Genomic DNA, 21406 nt, shown 5'->3' with positions numbered 1-21406 from the left:
ACAACACTGGGAGCTAACATATATTATTTCCCCCATTCTACAAGTGAAAAAACAGACTCAGAGACACTAAGTAACCCACCCACGGTCACGTAAGCTAGCAAAGCGCAGAGCTGAGATTCACGGCCAGGTAGGCATAAACCCAAAGCCAACGTTCAACCACCACAGATCAGACTGCCACCATCAGACAAAAGACCCTATGTATTATTTATTTATTTATTTTGAGACAGAGTCTGGAGTGCAGTGAGGCTCAGGCTGGAGTGCAGTGATGCGATCTTGGCTCACTGCAGCCGAGACCTCCTGTGCTCAGGCGATCCTCCACCTCAGCCTCCAGAGCAGCTGGCATTACAGGCGTGTGCCACCACGCCTGGCTGATTTTTTAATTTTTGGTAGAGGAGGGGGTCTCACTATGTTGCCCAGACTGGTCCTAAACTGGCCTCAAGTGATCCACCCACCACTGCCTCCCAAAGTGCTGGGATTACAGGTGCGAGCCACTCCGTCCGACCCTCGATGACATCTTCACAGATCCTGTTGTAACTCCAGATGCCCTCCTCATTCACCACCACTTAAGTAATGTGATCAATGATGAATCACTCTACTCCATCTGCAAACGAACCCAGGGCATGCTCCTGGGCATCCCCTTGCCAAGTGAACCTTCACCCCCACTGTTACCAAGTCCACGTAACAGCTTAAAATAATATAAATCCATGAAGTGTAACTCATCAGTAATAAGAATTATGGCTGGCGCAGTGGCTCATGCCTGTAGTCCCAGCACTTTGGAAGGCCAAGGAGGGCCAATCATGAGGTCAGGAGATCAAGACTATCCTGGCCAACATGGTGAAACACCTCCTCTACTAAAGTACAAAAAATTAGCCAGGCTAAAATCACACTACTGCACTCCAGCTGGGTGACAGAGCAAGACTCCATCTCAGAGATGAATAAATACGAATTATTACTTCTCTTAAAAGTTCAACATTTCGGGAAGACAACAATCCCAGCACTTTAGGAGGCTGAGGTGGAAGGATCACCTGAGCCCTAGAAGTCAAGGCTACCTGACCCAGGTACTAAATGCATTTTTTATTTATTTTTTAATTTACATTTCAACACACAATGGGTTGGCCAGGCATGGTGGCTCATGCCTGTAATCCCAACACTTTGGGAGGCCAAGGTGGGCAGATCGCCTGAGGTCAGGAGTTTGAGACCAGCCTGGCCAACATGGTGAAACTCTGTCCTCTACTCAAAATACAAAAATTAGCCAGGTGTGGTGGGCAGGCGCCTGTAATCCCAGCTACTCAGGAGGAGAAAATCGCTTGAACCTGGGAGGCGGAGGTTGCCATTAGCTGAAATCGAGCCACTGCACTCCAGTCTGGGAGACAAGAGATTTCATCTAAAACAAACAAAAAAAGATAACAGCCCTTTACCAAAAAGGGCTGGCTGGGGACTAGACTCTTGAATGAGGACTAGACTGTAGGACTAACACATCAGCCACAAATTAGAAATTATGGTTTAGGAGTCACACAGCTGGAGGCTACAAAATTCTGACCCTCAGACCGGGCACGGTGGCTCACACCTGTAATCCCAGCACTTTGGAAGGCCGAGGTGGGCGGATCACCTGAGGTCAGGAGTCCAAGACCAGTCTGACCAACATGGAGAAACCCTGTCTCTACTAAAAATACAAAAAAATTAGACAAGTGTGGTACGGGGGCGACTGTAATTCCAGCTACTCAGGAGGCTAAGGCAGGACAACTGCTTGAACCTGGGAGGCAGAGGTTGTGGTGAGCCGAGATCATGCCATTGCACTCCAGCCTGGGATATAGGAGCAAAACTGTCTCAAAAAAAAAAAAAAAAAAAAGAAAAGGCCAGGCACGGTGGCTCACTCCTGTAATCCCAGCACTTTGGGAGGCTGAGGTGGGCGGATCACAAGGTCATGAGATCGAGACCATCCTGGTCAACATGGTGAAATCCCATCTCTACTAAAAATACAAAAATTAGCTGGACGTGGTGGTGTGCACCTGTAGTCCCAGCTACTTGGGAGGCTGAGGCAGGAGAATTGCTTGAACTCGGGAGGCGGAGGTGGCAGTGAGCCGAGTTCGCACCACTGCACTCCAGCCTGGCACCTGGTGACAGAGCAAGACTCTGTCTCCAAAAAAAAAAAAAAAAAGATTGTGATCCTCTCGGAAGGGCTCCTAAGTTCAGGGCTTAGAGGTATTTTGCAGACCCTGCACTTGATCACTGGGTCCCACCCAGATCTGTTAATTGGCTCATCTGATTTTATGGCCCCCCAAATGGAGGAACCCGCTCAGCTGAAAAAGACAGCTTAGGCCAGGTGCGGTGCCTCATGCCTGTAATCCCAGCACTTCGGGCGGCTGAGGCAGGCAGATCACCTGACGTCAAAAGTTCAAGACCAGCCTGGCCAACACGGCGAAACCCTGTCTCTACTAAAAATATAAACATTAGCCAGGCATGGTGACACGAGCCTGTAGTCTCAGCTACTTGGGCGGTTGAGGCAGGAGAACCGCTTGAACCCGGGAGGCAGAGGTTGCAGTAAGCCAAGATCGTTCCACTGCTCTCCAACCTGGCAACAGAGCAGGACTCCTCAAAAACAAACGAACAAAAAAACAAAAAAACAGTAGGGCCTAATGCGGTGCCTAAACCCTGTAACCAAGGTAGGCGGATCTCTTGACGTCATGAGTTCAAGACCAGCCTGGCCAACATGGTGAAACGGGCTCACCTAAAAATACAAAAATTAGCCAGACAGGGTGACTGGCACCTGTAATCCCAGTTTCTCAGAAAGATGAAGCACAAGAGTCACTTGAACCCTTGAACCTGGGAGGGGGAGGTTGCAGCGAGTCGAGATCACGCCACTGCACCCCAGCCTGGGCGACAGAATGAGACTCACCCTCAAACAAGAGTAATCCAAGTTACCCCTTGCTACTGGGAAACAGCAGTTACAGCCCCAGTTCAACTGTGACAGCCATGCCAAACCTCAGGCACACCCGTATGTGGGCAAGGCCTTAACTGAAGCTTAGCCTTGGCAGTGCAGGGCCAGAGTGGACCCCACCTCTTGCCAGGATCCCACAGCACTACTCCATAGTCCCTACCTGCCATCCTGAGGACAAAGAAAAAGGTGAAAAACGATGTTGACCTTCCTCTTACTAGCACTGACGAGATTGGGCCTACTTACGTTTAGGCACCACTTAGAAAACAAATGAGGCTGGGTGTCGTGGCTCACACATGAAATCCCAGCATTTTCAGAGGCTGAGGCAGGAGAATCGCTTGAGCCCAGGAGACGCAGACCAGCCTGGACAAGTCAGACCTCATCGCTACAAAAAGTAAAATTAGGCAGGAACAGTGGCTCACACCTGTAATTCATTGAACTTTGGGAGGCTGAGGTGGACAGATCACTTGGTCAGTTCAACACCAGCATGGCCAAAGCAAAATGCCCTCTCAAAATTAGCTGGGAAAGGTGGTACATGCCTATAGTCCCAGCTACTCAGCAGGCTGAAGCAGGAGGACTGCTTGAGTCCGGGAGGTAGAGGGTGCAAGTGAGCTGGTGGCACTACTGCACCCCAGCCTGGAAGACAGCAAGACCTTCCCTCTAAAAAAATGTTAAAAAGGCAGGCCGTGGTGGCTCACGCCTGTGATCCTAGCACTTTGGGAGGCTTAGGCGGGTGAATCACAAGGTCAGAGTAGAAACCAGCCTGGTCAATGAGGTGAAACTGTCTCTACTAAAAATACCAAAATTAGCAGGGTGTGGTGGCAGGTGCCTGTGGTCCCAGCTACTCAGGAGGCTGAGACAGAAGAATCATTTCAGTGAGGTGGAGGTTGCAGTGAGCTGAGACTGCACCACAGCACTCTAGCCTGGACAATAGAGTAAGACTGTCTCAAAAAAATAAGAAAAAAAAAAACCTGATGGGTTTCCAGAGCGTCAGGACTAGGGTGACCACAGTGAAACCTGATGATGAACACAACTTGTGAGCTCAGCTAGGTGAGGTGGCTCACTCCTGTTAATTCAAGCACTTTGGGAGGCTGAGGCAGGCGGATCACAAGGTTGAGTTCGACACCAGCCTGGCCAATATGGTGAAACCTCATCTCTACTCAAAATACTAAAGTTAGCTGGGCATGGCAGATGGTGCCTGTAATCCCAGCTACTAAGGCGGCTGACTGAGGTAGAATTGCTTGAACCCAGGTGGTGGAGACTGCACACACATCGCACTCCAGCCTGGGTGACAAAGCAAGACTCCGTCTCAAAAAAAAGTTTAAAAGCAAGCAAATGGGTTTCTAGCAAGCTCGTCAGGACAGAAAATCTGATGGCAGAGAACTTGTGAGCTCATGAGCAAGTCGGAGGGTCACTGAAGCCTGCCAGATCCATCCGGAGCTCCACGTTCCACAAGGCCACAGAAACGCAAAGTGACATTGTAATTTAGTTCTTTGCCACACTGACCCTACTTCAAGTGTGCAGTAGATCCACACAGCTGGCAGCTGCTTGTCTGAACGACACAGGAGTAGGACATTCTCACCATTCTAGAACGTTCTGACAGAGGCAGCCCCAGGCTGCACCTAACTAGGGCCCGGGTCCCCTTCCAGGTTCTGGTGAACCCAGTACGGGGCAGCCCTGCTCGCCTGTGAAGACGGTGTGAGAAAGACCCAGCATGGAGTCACCACCATATCAAATTTATTATTCCAATGGCACTAGTACAAGCTGCAGGTGCTCATGGTGACGCCGCACAGGACTTCCTGCCTGCTAGAAATTATCCGCTTGTTCCTTTCCCCTTTCTGGGGCAAAAGCCGCAATGGGCCAATTACCCAAATAAACCTCTTAATGCCTTTGCTAAATTTGTTTGGACATCTGAGTTTCCCTCTGAAGAAATGGAAAGTGTTGGGTGTCCCATCCCACCTCCCCCTCCCCCACAGGCCCAGTAAGTCCCTGCAAAGAGGGTGTGTCTGCTTCCTCTGGACTCTGGAAATAAATATTGAAAGAAACGGCATCAAGTGTTGAGGTTGAGCGATGGCACACAGCGGGCCCCAGAAACCTCTCAGGGGAGCGTCGCTGTGTCGGGACAGTCTCCAGGTGTCGTCTGAGAATGTGAGGACGTGGTGCTGTAGGTGCCGTGAGTCCCCGGGGTGGCAGATGCTGCAGGAGGTGCCGCCTACAATTTGTCCAGGAAGTTGTCCAGGGCTGGGATGCCTTCCTTCAGGCCCTTGCGCTTTCGGGTCTCCGCCACCACCTGACTGGGGCGGCTGGTGTTGTCGAAGGGGTCTCCGGGCAGGATCTGCCAGTGGTCGAACACGCACTGGGGGAAGGCCTGACCGCCCGTGTTAGACCTCAGGTCGGCGGTGAAGCCTGCAGAGGGAAGCAAGAGGCTCACTGGGCCGCCAGGAAGGTGGCAGGGCGGGAGAAACTACTTCCTCAGCCAGAGTCACCCTGCAGACCACACACTCAGCCTGGTGCCCAGCACTTCACCAAGGGCCTGCTCAAAGGCCACTCCTGGGACTCATGCCCCTGCTCATTCTGGACAACCCTGTGTGACAGCTCGGCTACTCTGCTGGCCCAGAGTCTTTCTCACCCTGAAGATGAGAGCCCTCCCGGGTTAATTTAGTGATTTGGGGGTCACATGCCCCATCAGTCCACCTCCTTTAACACCCTGCTCAGCTTAACTGGGCCTCTGTCCCACCTCCCTTGCTTGCTGGGCTCTGTGGGTCACGCCAGGCGGGAACTCACCAAAGGACTCATTGACGGGCAGGTATGCCTTGACGACAAACATGGGGGTACCGGCCACCTGAGACTCCTCGAACACGTGGCCCCGCTTCCTGTTCAACACTCCATAGATGCCACCAACCACCTGCTCTGGGCACTGCCGGAATGGAAGAGGTACTGTCAGTGGCCGCCGGGCAGGACAGGGGCAGGGTCAGAGGCGGGTGGGGGGCCTCACCTGGATCTCCACCAAGTAGATGGGCTCCATAAGGCGCGGCTGGGCGGTCAGCACACTGGCGTAGAGGCAGCGCCGCGCCGTGGGGATGATCTGACCACCCCCACGGTGGATGGCGTCGGCATGCAGGGTCACGTCGTGGACGTCGAAGCGCACGCCCCGCATGTTCTCCTCACACAGTGCGCCCTGGGCAAGGGGAGAGCTGCCGTCAAGGGCCGAATGCACCCTGGCTGTTGCCCTCCCCGTGCCAAGCCCTGCAGGTCTCCACTGAGGGGACTGGCCTTGCCCACCTCAGCCCCAGTAGGGTCCCTTGTCCCAGAAGGCAGGACCATGAGGTCCCTTCTAGAGGCTGGAAGTGTGGGTGTGGTCTGACCATGGTGAGCTGTGCCTCACCTCCTTGGTGGCCCACTGGAAGCCGGCCACCACACTGTCCTTGATCTCGTTGAGGTACTGCACACCCTTGGTGATATCGGTGAGGATGTTGGGGCCAGTGCCATCGGGCCCAAAGCACCAGATCTTGCGGGCCTCGGCCACATCCCACTCGTACTTCTCGGCCAGGTAGCGCGCCCGCTGCTTGAGCTCCTGGCGGGCAGACACCTCGCCTTTGTCGATGTCCTCAGCCAGGCCATCGGGGAAGGGCCGCGCCTTCATGTATAGCCGGTTGTGCTTGTTGGGGGACTTGGAGAGGCAGAGCACGTTGGACTCTTCACTGACCGTCTCACGGTACGAGACAACAGGGTCAGATTTCTGCAGAAAGAAGAGGAAGGTCACACACCTGCCTGGAGGAAGCGGGAACTTAACACGCAGAGGCATCCTTAAAAGATTTTCTCAGAGAGGCGGACTTAATACAGCCTGGCAGAAGCACTCCAGTCAGAATCAAGGAGTCAGTGTTGCACCGGCAAGCATATCTCACCACCATCCAGGACAAGGAGCAGGGCTCCACTGAGCTCTCCGGCACAGAAAACCACGGGCTTGCGCAATTCTAAGCATTCATGGGTGAGAAACAAGGTCTGGAGCAGGCCTGGCCCGACCCCACTTAGCATTTGTTTGTGGACAGAAGCCAGTGGGATGAGCTGTCTGTGAGGAACTCACAATCAGTCCCGCTGGCTGGGCATGGTGGCTCATGCCTGTAATCCCAGCAGTTTGGGAAGACTAAGGCAGGTGGATCATGAAGTCAGGCGTTCAGGACTAGCCTAGCTAACATGGTGACACCCAGCCTCCACTAAATATACAAAAATCAGCTGAGCGTGGTGGCAGGCACCTGTACTCTCAGCTACTTGGGAGAGTGAGGCAGGAGAATCGCTTGAAGCCGGGAGGAGATTGCAGTGAACAGAAATGGCGCCACTGCACTCCAGCCTCCAGGACAGGAGCAAGACACCATCTCAAAAGAAGAAGAAAATAAACAGTCCCAAGTGTCTGTAGAAGACCCTAGTGAAGAACTAAGACAAGACCAAGGCCAGTGTCAAGTCTAGGAGCCTGTGCAGAGCCCAGCTCAGCTTTAAAGCTGAGGGCGGGATTGAGTGCCCAGAACGCAGTGTAAACAGACTGTCTCAGCCTTAGGGGCATGGGGGACAGCTGATCACTGATGCTCGCAGCTCACCTTGATGGGGATGCAGGCATGGTCCTCTTCCAGGTCCTTGAGGCAGATCTCCAGGTGCAGCTCGCCGGCACCCGCAATGATGTGCTCTCCCGACTCCTCAATGATGCACTGAAAGGGACACGCGTCAGCACCAGCGCGGGGAGGCGGGGCTGGGAACAGGCTCCCCGGTTCCCTTTAGCTGGGGAGAAGCTGGACTCTACCAGGACAAGATTTCAGAGGAAGGTGCCGGGATCCTGGGACCACCTGAGGCAGCATGAAGCCCACAGACGCTTCGTGCTGCTTCTCAGCAGCATGAACTGAGGAAATGTAAGACCACAAGCTACAGTGCACATGCGCAGAGCAGACTAGGAGAGGGTGGCGGCCGCCTGGGCAGGAGTCCCCATTCATAGGACTTCCACCTTCAAGGCATGATCCCCATGCAAGCAGGGGTTTTCTGCATAGCTGGGAATCCCTCCTTTCAATCTTAAAACCACAGCAATCCACGCAGCCACAGATGAGGCCCCAAGCCGTCTCCCCCAGGATGTCTACCCACAGCGGGTGCACTCTGTGCCCACCTGCACCATGGGGTCGGACTTGGCCAGCCTCTTCAGACCCTCCACCAGCTTGGGCAGGTCAGCCGGGTTCTTGGCCTCCACGGCCACCCTGACGACAGGGCTGACACTGAACTTCATCACACGCATGTTGTGGGCATGCTCGAAGGTGGTGATGGTGCCCGTCTTCACCAGGAACTGGTCCACACCCACCAGGCCCACAATGTTCCCACAAGGCACATCCTCGATGGGCTCCACGTAGCGGCCCATCATCAGGATTGTTCTGGAAAGAAGGTCATGGTTCTGCTGGATCCTCTAGATCCAGGGCGGGTCCCTCCCAGAGTTGGCGGCCTTCCTGCCTGGTCCCAAGGCAGGCAGGTGGCTTCCACAAGGCCCCGGCTGCTGCGTGGGGGCTGCCAGGAGACACACCCTCTTTGGAGTTACCGCCCTCTCCCTGGGTATGGAACAAGACTGCTGCTACCAACTTGGAGGCCAGGGACACAGATGAGCTACGGTTTGCTGTGCCCTGGGGCTTGTGGCGTCTCCAGGGACTCCCTCAATTAGGCCATGATGACAAAAGCCATGGCTGGCACAAGTGTCACCCTACACTCCCTCCATGCTCCTCACTGGCCATGACCCAGCTGCTCACCTCTGGATTGGCTTCAGGTAGAGGTCCTCCTTCTTCCCAGGGGTATAGTTCGGTCCCATGATCCTGACCTTCAGGCCAGTGGAGACCAGCCCCGAGAAGACGCGTCCAAAGGCGTAGAACCGACCTTTGTCGGAGGTTGGCACCATTTTGGAAATATACATCATAAGGGGGCCTTTGGGGTCACAGCTTTTAATGCCTGAGGGAACAGAGAAAACCCACAAGGTTCATTCCAGCTTGGCTCATCCTTTCAGAACTCTGCAGCCCACGCAACCTTGGCAATGGCAAGTCTTCCAGCCACAGCCTCAAGTTGCAGCTCAGGCCTGGCCCCCAGGACCACATACCCATGGCAGCCTCGTCGTCCGGGGGCCCCTCGTACAGGAGCTCACAGCGGTACTTCTGGGCTGTCACAGGGGAGGGCAGGTGTATGGTGATCATCTGCAACAAGGCGTCTCCGGCGGGCAGCCAGCGGCGCATCACAGCCTGCAAGGCAGAGGGCGGCGCATGAGACACCTGGGGAGCCCAGGGAAGCCCCATGCACAAGCCAAGGAAGCCAAAGTCAGGAGTCACCTTCTCTCACAAAGCACGTCCCCTGCTGGAAGGCAGCAGAGGCCAGGCACACACCTGCCAAGACCCTCACCCACACTTTTCCCAGATGGGGCTGGCTGCTGGAATGTGACTTCAGCAGCACCCGGAGCCTAAAGGGGCAGCCGCTATCCCTGCCTCCCCAGCTGAGGACCTCAGCCTCCAGGCCTGTGCGGTCAGAGCACCAAGAGGACGCAGCGTGCAGTGCCCCCATCCCGAGGGCCAAGCCCAGGCCGCACCTTCAGCAGGGGTTTGCCTTCCTTGTCCTTGTCCTCACTATCCAGCTTGATATCCAGCTTCTCTATCAGTTTTGCCGTCTCCTCCTTCTTGAAATTCATGATCGCGTCAAACACCTAAATTCACCACCCAGAGAGAAGAAAGCATGTTTGGGAACAGCACGAGGACGCCTGGTGCTGCTTCCTCAAGAGACCTGGGCCATCGCGAGGGCAATGCAGGAGAGGGAGCAGGTGTGGATTGCCCACCAGGGGCCCAGCCAGCTGAGCAGATCAGGTCCTGGAGGAGACGTCACGGTAGAGCAGAGGAGAAAAGCCCATTCTGACTTCTAGACAAGCGCACAAGCCCTAACTTAATCACTGAATGGTCACCTGTAACCAAAGCCCCCGGTTATCCACCCCCGCCAAATATGGGCAGTCCCAAGGCTCTGGCCTTGCAGTCCAGATCTTGGGAGAAGAACCCTGACTCCACCTCAGTTAGGAGCTGTGCCTCCTCCTGTCTCACACCTACCCCACGGGGAGATGGGCCCAGTTAGCTGACAGGGAAGCGGAGGAGCCCCCAGGTCCAAGCGCCAATAGTCCCACTGGCACACAGCGCAGGGTGCTGGTGCAGCTCTCCCGCCTACCTTGAAGATGGGGTCCAGGATCAGCTGGCAGAAGGTGCGAGGCAGCTTCTTCCCATCAGGGCTGCTGGCGGACTTGCTGAACTTGCCGGTGGCAGGGTCAAAGTACCTGGCGGGCAGAGGCCAGACCAAAACAAGTCAGGGCTGCCCGTGGGTGACAGGGGCTGGCAAGGGGACATGCTTGGGCAGGACTCTGCGGGGCAACAGATGGGCTTGAGCTGCGCTGTGAACACCACTCTGCACCCCTGCATCTTGGGCAGGGCTCTGCAGAGTGACTGGTGGGCACCAGCCGTGCTGTGAATACCGCACCATAACCCTGCGTCACTGCCACTCCCCTCAGGTGTCAGAACTCCCCAGCATATCCAGTGCGGCTCACCTGTCACCCCACAGCTTCTTCATCATGTCCTCGACTTTCTTGGCCCGCTCGGCAGGCCCCAGCTGGCCCTCCCCCTTGGCAGCAAACTTGGCCACATACATCTCGGCAAACTGCTTCAGGGTGAAGGCCCACCCGTGGAGGCCAGACCCGAAGCCCACAGTACCAAGGACAGGATCGATCTGAAAGCGTGAGAAGCAGGAAACAGCAATGAGCAGGGCCCCTGGGCAGAGCCTGCAGTTGCAGGCCGAGCACCAGGGGTGCAAGTCTCAGACACTGGATTTCTTCAGTAGACATCAGGTCAAAGTGAAGAAATGGTCAGTCATCACGAACAAAGGACCAGCGCCGCCTGCAGTCCCTCCACCACCCAGGGGCGTCGTTCCCTGAGCCCATCTCCTCTGGATGCCCAAAGGTCAAGGGTTAGTCAAGTCGGTTGAGAACATGCCAGCCCCCTCCTCTGTCACCCCATTAATCCTGCCAATAACACACTTCTGCTCCTCTCAAGTCAACTGTGTCCCCCAACAGCTCCTGAGAACCCCACTGTAGAAGCACGCCACCCAGCCAGGGAAGGCCATACCATTATGTTGCCCATGGGGCCACTCTCGCCCTCGCCATAGGTGGAGATGATGACGTTCACGTTCTCCACGATGCGCTGGAAGGTCTGGTAGAGCTCCTCGGGCTCCAGCTGCAGCTCCAGCAGGGCACGATCCATCTTGTTCATCATCAGCACGGGCTTGATACGCTCAGCAATGGCCTGCCGCAGCACCGTCTCAGTCTGCACGCACACGCCTGGGGACGCAGGGTACCGGGCGCGCTGTCATCCTCAAGCTAGGACAGCACCGGGTTCTGGGCCTTGCCTCAGGACTCGATGCTTACCTGACACGCAGTCCACCACCACCAAGGCGCCATCAGTGACTCGGAGGGCAGCAGTCACCTCCGAGGAGAAGTCCACGTGCCCGGGGGAGTCGATGAGGTTGATGAGGAATCCAGCACCATCCTTGCTTTGCTTGATGAAGTTCAAGTCGTTCTCCGAGAGCTCGTAGAAGAGGGAGATGGCACTGAGGGAGGGAGGGACCGGTCGGGGGACAGGAGCCACACCTAGCCCAGGGAGGCTGGGATGATGTCAGAAGCCAGGCTGCTCCTCCCTCCATGACTCATCCCTGGAGAGGCTCCCACAAGAATCAACCCACCCTTGTCCTGTGCCTCTGCAGTCCCCTCTCCCCAAGACAGGGAACTCCTGGTACCAGCTCCACAGAGCCAGAGCTCTCCTGTCCAGACCCCCCTCCGAGCCCACTTCGTTCCCCCAAGATTAATCCACCCAACTCAAAGTAACAAATGAAAGACCCAGCTAGACAGCCAAAGCCTCCAGAGACTCCAACCCTTCCCTCCTCATTTCTCTCCCACCTCCAGCAGAAATGAAAAGCTTAAGCCAAAAACCCTCACACTGGCACCAACCCAGAACACGAAGAAGCTGGGATCATTGAGCTCTGCTCTCACCTTTCAGACTCACCCTACTCACATCAGGGGTCAGAAACTGTCATGAAATGAATGCTGTCCTGTGCAACACAGGAGTTTCCCAGCATTCCTCGTGCCAGGAAAGCCCTCCCCTTCCAAGTGTGACAGACAGGAGTTTCCCAGCAGCCCTAGCGACAGGAACACCCTCCTCTCCCAGTTGTGACAGCAAAACTCTCCAGATATTTCAGGAGTGGAGAAAAGTTCCCCAGGGAGGGAGACCACTGAGTTAAGCCCCCTCCTCAAGACACCCCTCCAGCTCCCAGTACCCCCATCCCTGTGCCTCTCCAACCTATCTTGCTAGACTGAACCTCACTCATTCTTCCCAAAAATTAAAAAAACAAGAGAAACAGACATTGTCTAGTCTTCCCCGTCCCACCCTGGCCCAGTGGCCTCCAGCTGCCAGGCCAGCACCTCCCTGCCAGGGTGCAGAGGGCACGGGGAGCTCACGTTGACTTGATGGTGATGCAACGCTCCTGCTCGTCCTTCCGGGTGTCAGTGAAGCGTGTCTCCCCGGCCCGGGCAGAGGCGATGATGCCAGCCTTGCACACCAGTGAGTCTGTCAGTGTGGACTTGCCATGGTCCACGTGGGCGATGACAGACATGTTGCGGATGTTGGCCTTCTTGTCCATGATGGCGCGGATCTGGTCTACCGTGAAGTTCACCTGGGCAAGGAGGGGAGGCTCAGACAAGCTCCCTATTTCCAGGAACATAGCTTGGCATGGAGTATTCAGTCCAAAGGAAACACCAGGCCCAAGGCCGGAGGAGGTTGTTGCTAGGGTGCCCCAAGGCCATCCAATCGTGCCAGCCTAACACCCCTTAAGAATCACCACGCAATCTCCAAAAAACCACCGTTAATAGGGGTTATTCAGGATTGACAACCCAGAAATAAAACTCCTTGGGAATAAAACCGGGTGGCAACACATTTCCTTGGTACCAAGCACGACACTAAGGAGATGGACCTGCTCCCAAAGTCCCCTCCCTCCTGGTTGTCACCAGGCCACCCAGGCTTCCCCGAAAAAAAAGCTTCATTATAAGATGCCAGGTCACCCCTCAGCAAGGAGGATCAGACAAGACCACCCACCCCAGGAGATAACGGGGAGCCTGAACGGCCCTAAAGCACAAGCCAACACCTCGTGTCTCAAAAATAGACTGCACATTTGGGAGTCACAGGAAGGACAAGCGCCTAGGGCCGACGGTTGACCTCGGAAGAGGATATTTGGAGAGGAAAGGGGAGAGCCTTTCAGGCGTCGCTTTGCTCGTTCCGCCATTTCTCTGCCGCCCCTAGTCCTCCGGCAGAAAATCGATCTCAAACTTGCGGCCCGCAGGTTACATAAGGCGCTTCCCCGTCTCCCCGCTTCCACCGCGGTGCCCGCCATTACAACGCCTGCCACATCATCATTCCCCACCCCCATCCCCGCCACCACCCCAGCTCCAGTCGCATCCAGGCAAGGTTACGGCGTCCCCGGAAGCGGAGAAGGAGCTCGGCGAACAGCGCGGCACACAGACATGGCGGCGGCCGCTTCCCCAGCCCCGGCTCCTCCGGTCCCGCCGCCTCCACGTCTCCTCCAGGCACGGACAGCCTTGGCGTCCCAGACTAGGCAGCGTCGGCCCCGCAGAGGCCCCGCCGCCGTTCCAGAGCACTAGTGAGGCAGGGTTACTCACCATGGTGGCGGATGGCGGTGGATTCTTCCAGGTAGATCCGAATGAAACGAGTCGCGCCGACTATGGCGGCGACGACGGCGGAAGAGAACGCTGACGTCAACACTCAGCATTTTATAGGCGGACGCCGGTTGGGCGGGTCATGTGACTGCTCTGCGGAGGCGGGGCGAAGCGTCCCCGCGCAGGCGCACGGGGGAGGGTCTCTTGTTGACCCCTTCGGCGCCGGCGCGACTGCTCTTGGACACAGACTGGGCGTCTCGGGGGCGGTGGTCGCCCTCGGTGTGCAGTGTTCAGGTGCAGAAAGCAAAGAGCGCCGTTTTAACTGAGAATAAAACCATAGCAACGATATTAGCTTGCAAAATGTCCGGCACTTCTATTGAAGAGAGTCTGTGGATTATACCCAAGCCATTTTCCGGGTTTGGCCATTGTTATGTAAGACGATACCCCCGGGAGAAACCAAGGAAAAAGGACACTCGCGACCACTCTACTGTTTTTGCAACTCCTTGCCTGTAAACACTAAAGCTTTATAAGGGGCCGGGCGCGGTGGCTCACGCCGGTAATCCCAGCACTTTCGGAGGGCGAGGTGTTTGGATCACCTGAGGTCAGAAGTTCGAGACCATCCTGGCCAACATGCAGAAACCCCCGTCTCTACTAAAAATACAGGAAAATTAGCTAGCGCGGTAGCGCGCGCCTGTAATCCCAGCTACTCGGGAGGCTGAGGCAGGAGAATCGCTTGAATCCAGGAGGCGGCGGAGGTTGCAGTGAGACGAGATCGCGCCGTTGCACTTCAGCCTGGGCAACGAGCGAAACTCCGTCCCGAAAAAAAAAAAGGAAGAAGCAGGCATCGAAATCACTGATCCCACAAATGCATACCGAGCATCTACGCACCAGGCATTGTTAGGGGTTTTGTATATACAGCAGTGAACAAAACACCTTGCTAGGTTGACCACATTGCGTGTTTCTTCTAAGAGCTACTAGGATTTATCTGTGCCTCAGTTTCCTCGTCCGTAAATCGAGGGTGATCAATACCACCCTATTGTTTGGGGGAGAGTAAAACAAACATCTAAAAGAATTAGCACCGTACCTCATATCCAACGCTCAATAAACGCTATTTTAATTAGCTAACATTGCTATTAATAAAACAGTTACTTATTTCAGGACTGTTTTACCATGTCCCAGGCACCCGGCTAAGCGCTTTACTGGCGCAATTTCATTTTCAATTTCATTTCCTCTCCAGGGGGCGGCGCAGGAAGACTGTTCAGCATTTGTGTCCTAATCTGACCCTAAGAAACAGTTGAATGTATTTCATATCTTTGGCTGGAGGGAATGAATTGGTGTTCAATTGAGTATCTTTATTCGCTATGAAGAGTCCAGCCAACGTTTTGTACATAGTAGGCACTCAGTATTTCTTGCACGATGTTCTCACAGTGCAAATGAACCCTCTGCGGTAAATCTTTCCCTAAACTCACTTTGTGAAACAGGAGAGCGACTGCAGTGTTTTTCCTGGGCTGGGAGAGGGGGAGGTGTGGGACCACAAAAAGTAATGCAAATTCCAGGCTGGACTCTAAAATAAACCTGAACATGCCTCCCCCTCGCAAATGCTTCGGGCACTCTGCTTTACAAAGCGCCATCAACCTTGGCTTTCATTTAATCGATGATTGATCTTGCTATCACCATTTAACCCAAGGGAAAACTGAACGGATTGAAGCTCTGAAAGGCAGAGGGCGTGGCAGGGAGCAGATGTGAGCGCTAGAGGTTCTTAACCTGTGTCCCAGACGTGTCTAATGTTAAGTCACAAGTCGAGCGCATGCGCCATTTGGGGGATTTTTTTTTTTTTTTTGGCATATGAAAATTCATTACTACAGTGTTTTCACCATTAAAATTTATGATCTTGGTCTTTCCTTCTTGCCTTTGTATAGGGCCAAAAGAGAGACATTGGCTACTTTGACAACTTAAAGTGAACTCCAAGAATATCACCAACAGCATGACCTTTGCGACCAAATCCAGCAACCAGAACTTCATCGTTTTCCTCAATAAAGTTCAAGCAACCATCATTGGGTACAAAGGCTGTGATTTTCTTGCCATTCTTGATCAGCGGGACCCTGACACACTTCCTAATGGCAGAATTTGGCTGCTTGGCTTCAACTCCTACTTTTTCTAGCACGATTCCTTTTGCATGAGAAGCACCTCCAAGAGGGTTGGGCTTCAGGGCTGTGCCCAAATGGGCTTTCTTGTACTGTTTATCATGCCACTTCTGGTCTCGTCAGTGGCTACGGAGCTTCCTAGCAGTACGAAGTCCACGACACTTGCCCATCCTGCCGGCGTCACGCGCCTAAGCGAAAGAGCTTTTTTTTTTTTTTCTTTTCTTTTCTTTGAGACGGAGTCTGGCTCTGTTGCCAGGCTGGAGTGCAGTGGCGGAATGTCAGCTCACCACAACCTCCACCTCCCCGATTCAAGCGGTTCTCCTGCCTCAGCTTCCCAAGTAGCTGGGATTACAGGTGCACGCCACCGTACCCAGCTAATTTTTGTGTTTTTAGTAGAGACGGCACTTCACGATGTTGGCCAGTCTGGTCTCGAATTCCTGACCTTGTGTTCTGATCCCCACGGCCTCCCAAAATGGTGGAACTTACAGGCGTGAGCCATCGCGCCCAGCCTTGGGGATGAGTTGTTTGTTTTTTTTAATTTTCTTTTTTTTAAGATGGGGTTTCACCTTGATGGCCAGGCTGGTCTTGAACTCCTGACCTCAGGTGATCCACCCACCTTGGCCTCCCAAAGTGTTAGAATTACAGGCGTCAGCCACAGCGACCGGCCTGGGATAAGTTTTTAATCTAGTTTTGCTTTGTTGATAAAATTCTTTAAAATCTTTAAATGCACTTAGCACTTACTACGTGTTGTGTTCCCTATTAGGCGCTTCACAGTCATTTTTTCCTTGCAAAGTAGGGACATTTCAGAGATGTAATGCAAAGGTTCTCATTAAAAGAGGTGTTGCCGGGCGCGGTGGCTCACGCCTGTAATCCCAGCACTTTGGGAGGCCGAGGCGGGTGGATCACGAGGTCAAGAGATAGAGACCATCCTGGTCAACATGGTGAAACCCCCGTCTCTACTAAAAATACAAAAAATTAGCTGGGCATGGTGGCGTGTGCCTGTAATCCCAGCCACGCAGGAGGCTGAGGCAGGAGAATTGCCTGAACCCAGGAGGCGGAGGTTGCGATAAGCCGAGATTGTGCCATTGCACTCCAGCCTGGGTAACAAGCGAAACTCCGTCTCAAAAAAAAAAAAAAAAAAGAGAGAGATGTTAGGCTGGGTGTGGTGGATCACGCCTGTAATCTCAGCATTTTGGGAGATCGAGGCGAGCGGATCACGAGGTCAGCGGTTCCAGACCAGCCGGGCCAGCACAGTGAAACTCTTGTCTCTACTAAAATACAAAAATTATCCGGATGTGGTGGTGAGTGCCTGTAATCCCAGCAAGTCAGGAGGCCGAGGCAGGAGAATCGCTTTAACCTGGGGAGGCACGGGTTGCAGTGAGTCAAGATCAGGCCACTGCACTCCAGCCTGGGCAACAGAGCAAGACTCTGTCTCAAAAAATAAATAAATAAATGAAGAGGCCGAGCGCAGTGACTCACGCCTATAACCCCAGCACTTTGAGAGGCGGTGGGAGGATCACAAGGTCAAGTGCTCGAGACCATCCTGGCCAACATGGTGAAACTCCATCTCTACTAAAATTACAAAAACTAGCCAGACGTCATGGCAGGTGACTACAATCCCATTTCAAAAAAAAAAAGGTGGCGGGGGGGGGGCTATGGATCCCGGAACTTAATAAAAAAGGGTTGAATTTGTTCTCGTGTGCATGGATTGCTTATTGAAAAATTCGAATATCATGTAATTTAAAAAATTAAGGACACAGCGTAAGAGAGAAACGGAAATTTTCAACCCCACAGCTGCAGGGGGGAAGCCAGGTGTTGGCAGGGAAGGATCTATCCTCATATTCACGAATGGTAGAATCCTGGAGTACCACAAGCAGCCACAACCAGGTCAGCTGTAATAAGTACAGTAATAAATACGGGCTGGGTTTAAAGGGTGGGGACCAAGAATAAAATTCACCTCTGCAGGGAGGCTCCGCTGCGCATGCGCCTGCTGCGGCGCCAGGAGGACGCAGAGACGGCAGCAGCGGCCCCTGCTGACCGGCAGTCGCCAATGCACGTGGACGCCTCTCGACACAGCTTTTTTTTTTTTTTTGAGGCAGAGCCTTGCGCTATTTATTGCTCACTGCAACCTCCGCCTTCCAGGTTCAAGCGATTTTCCTGCCTCAGCCTCCCGAGTAGCTGAAATTACAGTCGACTGCGACCACACCCGGTTAATTTTTTGTATTTGAGTAGAGGCGGAGTTGCACCATGTTGGCCTTGCTGGTCTCAAACTCCTGACCTGGTGATCCGCCCGCCTCGGCCTCCCAAAGTGCTGGGATTACAGGTGTGAGCCATCGCGCCCGGCCAACACTGCCTTTTAATTACTTATTGAGTGCTTACTAGGTCCTGACCTCACTGCCCTTTTCTTTCTTTCAAACTTTCAAGCTTTTATTTATTCACTGCCCTTTAAATCAAATCCTTCACCTAACCCTGGGCTTTGGGTGGGCTCCTTTACACCTGAGAAAACTGAGACTTAGCGAAGTTAAGACATTTGCCCAAGGTCGCAGAGCTACTAAAGGCGCAGTCAAATCCGACTCAAGGAGTCATTGAATTCGGAAAGAGCCCTGCCCTGCAACTGTTGCCCACATGCGTTTCAGATTTGGGAAAATGAGCCAGAAGGGGGAAGGGGGCAGAGCAAAAGAAAAATAATAATAATAATAATAAAATGAGCCAGGCGCGGTGGCTTATGCCTGTAATCACAGCACTCTGGGAGGTGGAGGAGGGCAGATCACCTAAGGATAGGAGTTTGAGACCAGCCTGGCCAACATGGTGCAAACCCATCTCTACTAAAAATACAAAAATTACCCGGGAGTGGTGGCGGGCATTTGTAATCCCAGTTACTCAGTAGACTGAGGCAGAAGAATCACTTGAACCTGGGAGGTGGAGACTGCAGTGAGCCAAGATCGGGTCACTGCTCTCCAGAGTCGGCGAGAGCAAGACTCTGTCTCAAAGAAAAAAAAAATTGGGGAAAACAAAGCCAGACGTGTTGAGTTTACACTCAGCTTCTGCCCTCTCTGGCTGTGTGACCTTCGGCGAGTTACTCAACCTCTCTGAGACGCAGGTGCTGCATGTAATGTATTGAATCATAACAGAAATGGTTTTATAGGGCTCTTGTGAGATTTTAAAGAAATTAGTAGGGCTGGACGTGGTGGCTCATGCCTGTAATCCCAGCACTTTGGGAGGCCAAGGTGGGCAGATCGTCTGACGTCAAGAGTTCGAGACCAGTCTGACCAACATGGTAAAACCCTGTCTCTACTAAAAATACAAAATTAGCTGGGCATGGTGGCACATGCCTGTAATCCTAGCTACTCCAGAGGTTGAGGCAGGAGAATTGCTTGAATCCGGGAGGCAGAAGTTGCAGTGAGCTGAGGTGGCTCTATGGTACTCCAGCCTGGGCAACAAGAGCTAAACTCCATCTCAAAAAACAACAACAAATAATCATTTTTAAAAAATGAAAATATAAAGAAATTAACAGAAATAGACACGGTGGCTCACGCCTGTAATCCCAGCATTTTGGGAGGCTGAGGCGGGCAGATCACCTGAGGTCAGGAGTTCAAGACCAGCCTGGCCAACATGGGGAAACTCCGTCTCTACAATAAATACAAAAATTAGCTGGGCGTGGTGACACGTGCCTGTAATCCCAGCTACTCGGGAGGCTGAGACATGAGAATCCCTTGAACCCAGGAGGCGGAGGTTGCAGTGAGCTGAGATCATGCCATTGCACTCCAGCCTGGGCAACAAGAGCAAAACTCCATCCATAAAGAAAAGAGAGAGAGAGACAAAGAGAAGGAAGGAAGGAAGGAGGGAGGGAGGGAAGCAGGGAAGGGGAGAAGGAAGGAAGGAGAGGAGGAAGGAAGGAAAGAAGGACAGACGGACAGAAGCTCCATGCAAAAGCTGGTACTTCTGACCACAGGGCTACGCAGAGCCTTTATGGTGAATACGGATTTATGCAGCCCCAGATAATTGAGGCTTAAACACAGGGTCTCAGCGTGTGCAGAGCTCCCCCTTCTGCCGAGGGCTCCCAGTGCAACCTTAGGGACGTGCAGCAGAGCCCCGGCGCCTGTTTCGCGTTTCTCTGTTGTTGTGGCTACCCTGGGGGCCTCCGGGCTAGGGGACTTTCCACTGGGCCACACCCATCTTGCCGGCAAACACACCCATCAGTTTTTCCCCTGGTTTTCAACTTCTCCCGAAACCCAGTTCCTATCATAACTCAGCCCCCAGCACTCGTGGGTCGAGCAAACCTGGGACACAGCTGGAAAAGACTCACACAGCAATCCCAGCCCTCAGGAGATGGTGGAGAGGTCATAGCCAATCAAATATCTGCACAAGGGGAAGCTCTCAAAGAGTGCCGGGAGGGCGAGGGAGACTGAGTAAGGAGAGGGCATCATAGAGGAGGATAGGCTGGGCGCGGTGGCTCACACCTGTAATCCCAGCACTTTGGGAGGTTAAGGCACGTGGCTCACCTGAGGTCAGGAGTTCAAGATCAGCCCGGCCAACGTGACGAAACCCCATCTCTACTAAAAATACAAAAATTAGGCAGGTGTGGTGGCGGGTGCCTGGAATCCCTCAGTCAGGAGGCTGATGCAGGAGAATTGCTTGAATCAGGGAGGCAGAGGTTGCAGTAAGCTGAGATCACGCTACTGCACTCCAGGCTTCACGAAGGGAGCAAGACCTCGTCTCAAAAAAAAAAAAAGAAAAAAACAGGAGACGATTGAGATCGACCGTGGTGGATCAAGGAGGGCTTCCTGGAGGAGGTGATTTTTGCTTTAAATTTTTCTTTTATTTTTGAGACAGAGTCTTGTTCTGTCACCCAGACTGGAATGCAGTGGCATATCGGCTCACTACAACCCCCACCTCCCAGGTTCAGGCAATTTTCCTGCCTCAGCCACCTGAGTAGCTGGGATTACAGGCACCTGCCACCATCCCTGGCTTTTTTTTTTTTTTTTTTTTTTTTGTATTTTTAATAGATTTGGGGTTTCACCATGTTGGTCAGTCTAGTCTCGAACTCCTGACCTCAAGTGATCCACCCACCTCGGCCTCCTAAAGTGCTGGGATTACAGGTGTGAGCCACCGCGCCCAGCCTGAGTAGGTAATTTTTAAGCTGTTACCTGAAAGAGGAAAAAAGAGCTAATTAAACAAAAGTACAGAGAGGAATCCAGGCTGCAAGAACAACACAGGTGCAAATCCCTGAGGGTGGGACTCAGGGTTGAGAAGTCTCGCAGGGGCCAGGCAGCGTGGCTCATGCCTATAAGCCCAACACTCTGAGAGGCCGAGGCAGGCAAATCACTTGTGGTCGGGAGTTAGAGACCAGCCTGGGCAACATAGCAAGACCCTGTCTCCACTAAAAATACAAAACTTAGCCAGGCATGATGACGGGTGCTTGTAATCCCAGCTACTGGGGAGGCTGAGGCACAAGAATCTCTTGAACCCAGGAGGCGGAGGTTGCGGTGAGCAGAGATGGCGCCACTGTACTCCATTCAGCCTGGGTGACAGAGGAAGACTCTGTCTCAGAAAAAAAAAAAGACTTTGCAC

General features: G+C 53.5%; 1 protein-coding gene, 1 non-coding gene and 1 pseudogene across 2 annotated transcripts; all 3 read right to left on the bottom strand.

Annotated features, from left to right (window-relative positions):
- Window positions 1–4655: 4655 nt before the first annotated feature.
- On the bottom strand, window positions 4656–13799 carry EEF2 (eukaryotic translation elongation factor 2). The gene is made up of 15 exons (XM_012435964.3): window positions 13695–13799; window positions 12480–12694; window positions 11394–11575; window positions 11095–11306; window positions 10521–10699; window positions 10148–10253; window positions 9528–9641; window positions 9048–9186; window positions 8707–8902; window positions 8082–8340; window positions 7528–7635; window positions 6321–6674; window positions 5931–6113; window positions 5720–5852; window positions 4656–5341 (listed from the first exon to the last, which is right to left on the bottom strand). The coding sequence occupies exons 1-15, from the start codon at window positions 13695–13697 to the stop codon at window positions 5148–5150; spliced, it is 2577 nt and encodes an 858-aa protein (XP_012291387.1). The 5' UTR covers window positions 13698–13799; the 3' UTR covers window positions 4656–5147.
- On the bottom strand, window positions 10785–10850 carry LOC135276871 (small nucleolar RNA SNORD37). The gene has a single exon (XR_010344425.1). It is a non-coding gene; the product is annotated as a small nucleolar RNA SNORD37 (small nucleolar RNA).
- Window positions 13800–15449: 1650 nt separating the features above from the next.
- On the bottom strand, window positions 15450–16020 carry LOC135276808 (small ribosomal subunit protein uS12-like; annotated as a pseudogene).
- Window positions 16021–21406: the final 5386 nt, after the last annotated feature.

This window comes from Aotus nancymaae, unplaced genomic scaffold (genome assembly GCF_030222135.1).
Source record: "Aotus nancymaae isolate 86718 unplaced genomic scaffold, 86718_ANA_hifiasm-v0.15.2.pri h1tg000028l, whole genome shotgun sequence".
NCBI classification, from domain to species: domain Eukaryota; kingdom Metazoa; phylum Chordata; class Mammalia; order Primates; family Aotidae; genus Aotus; species Aotus nancymaae.
This window is presented reverse-complemented; position numbering and strand designations above follow the sequence as displayed.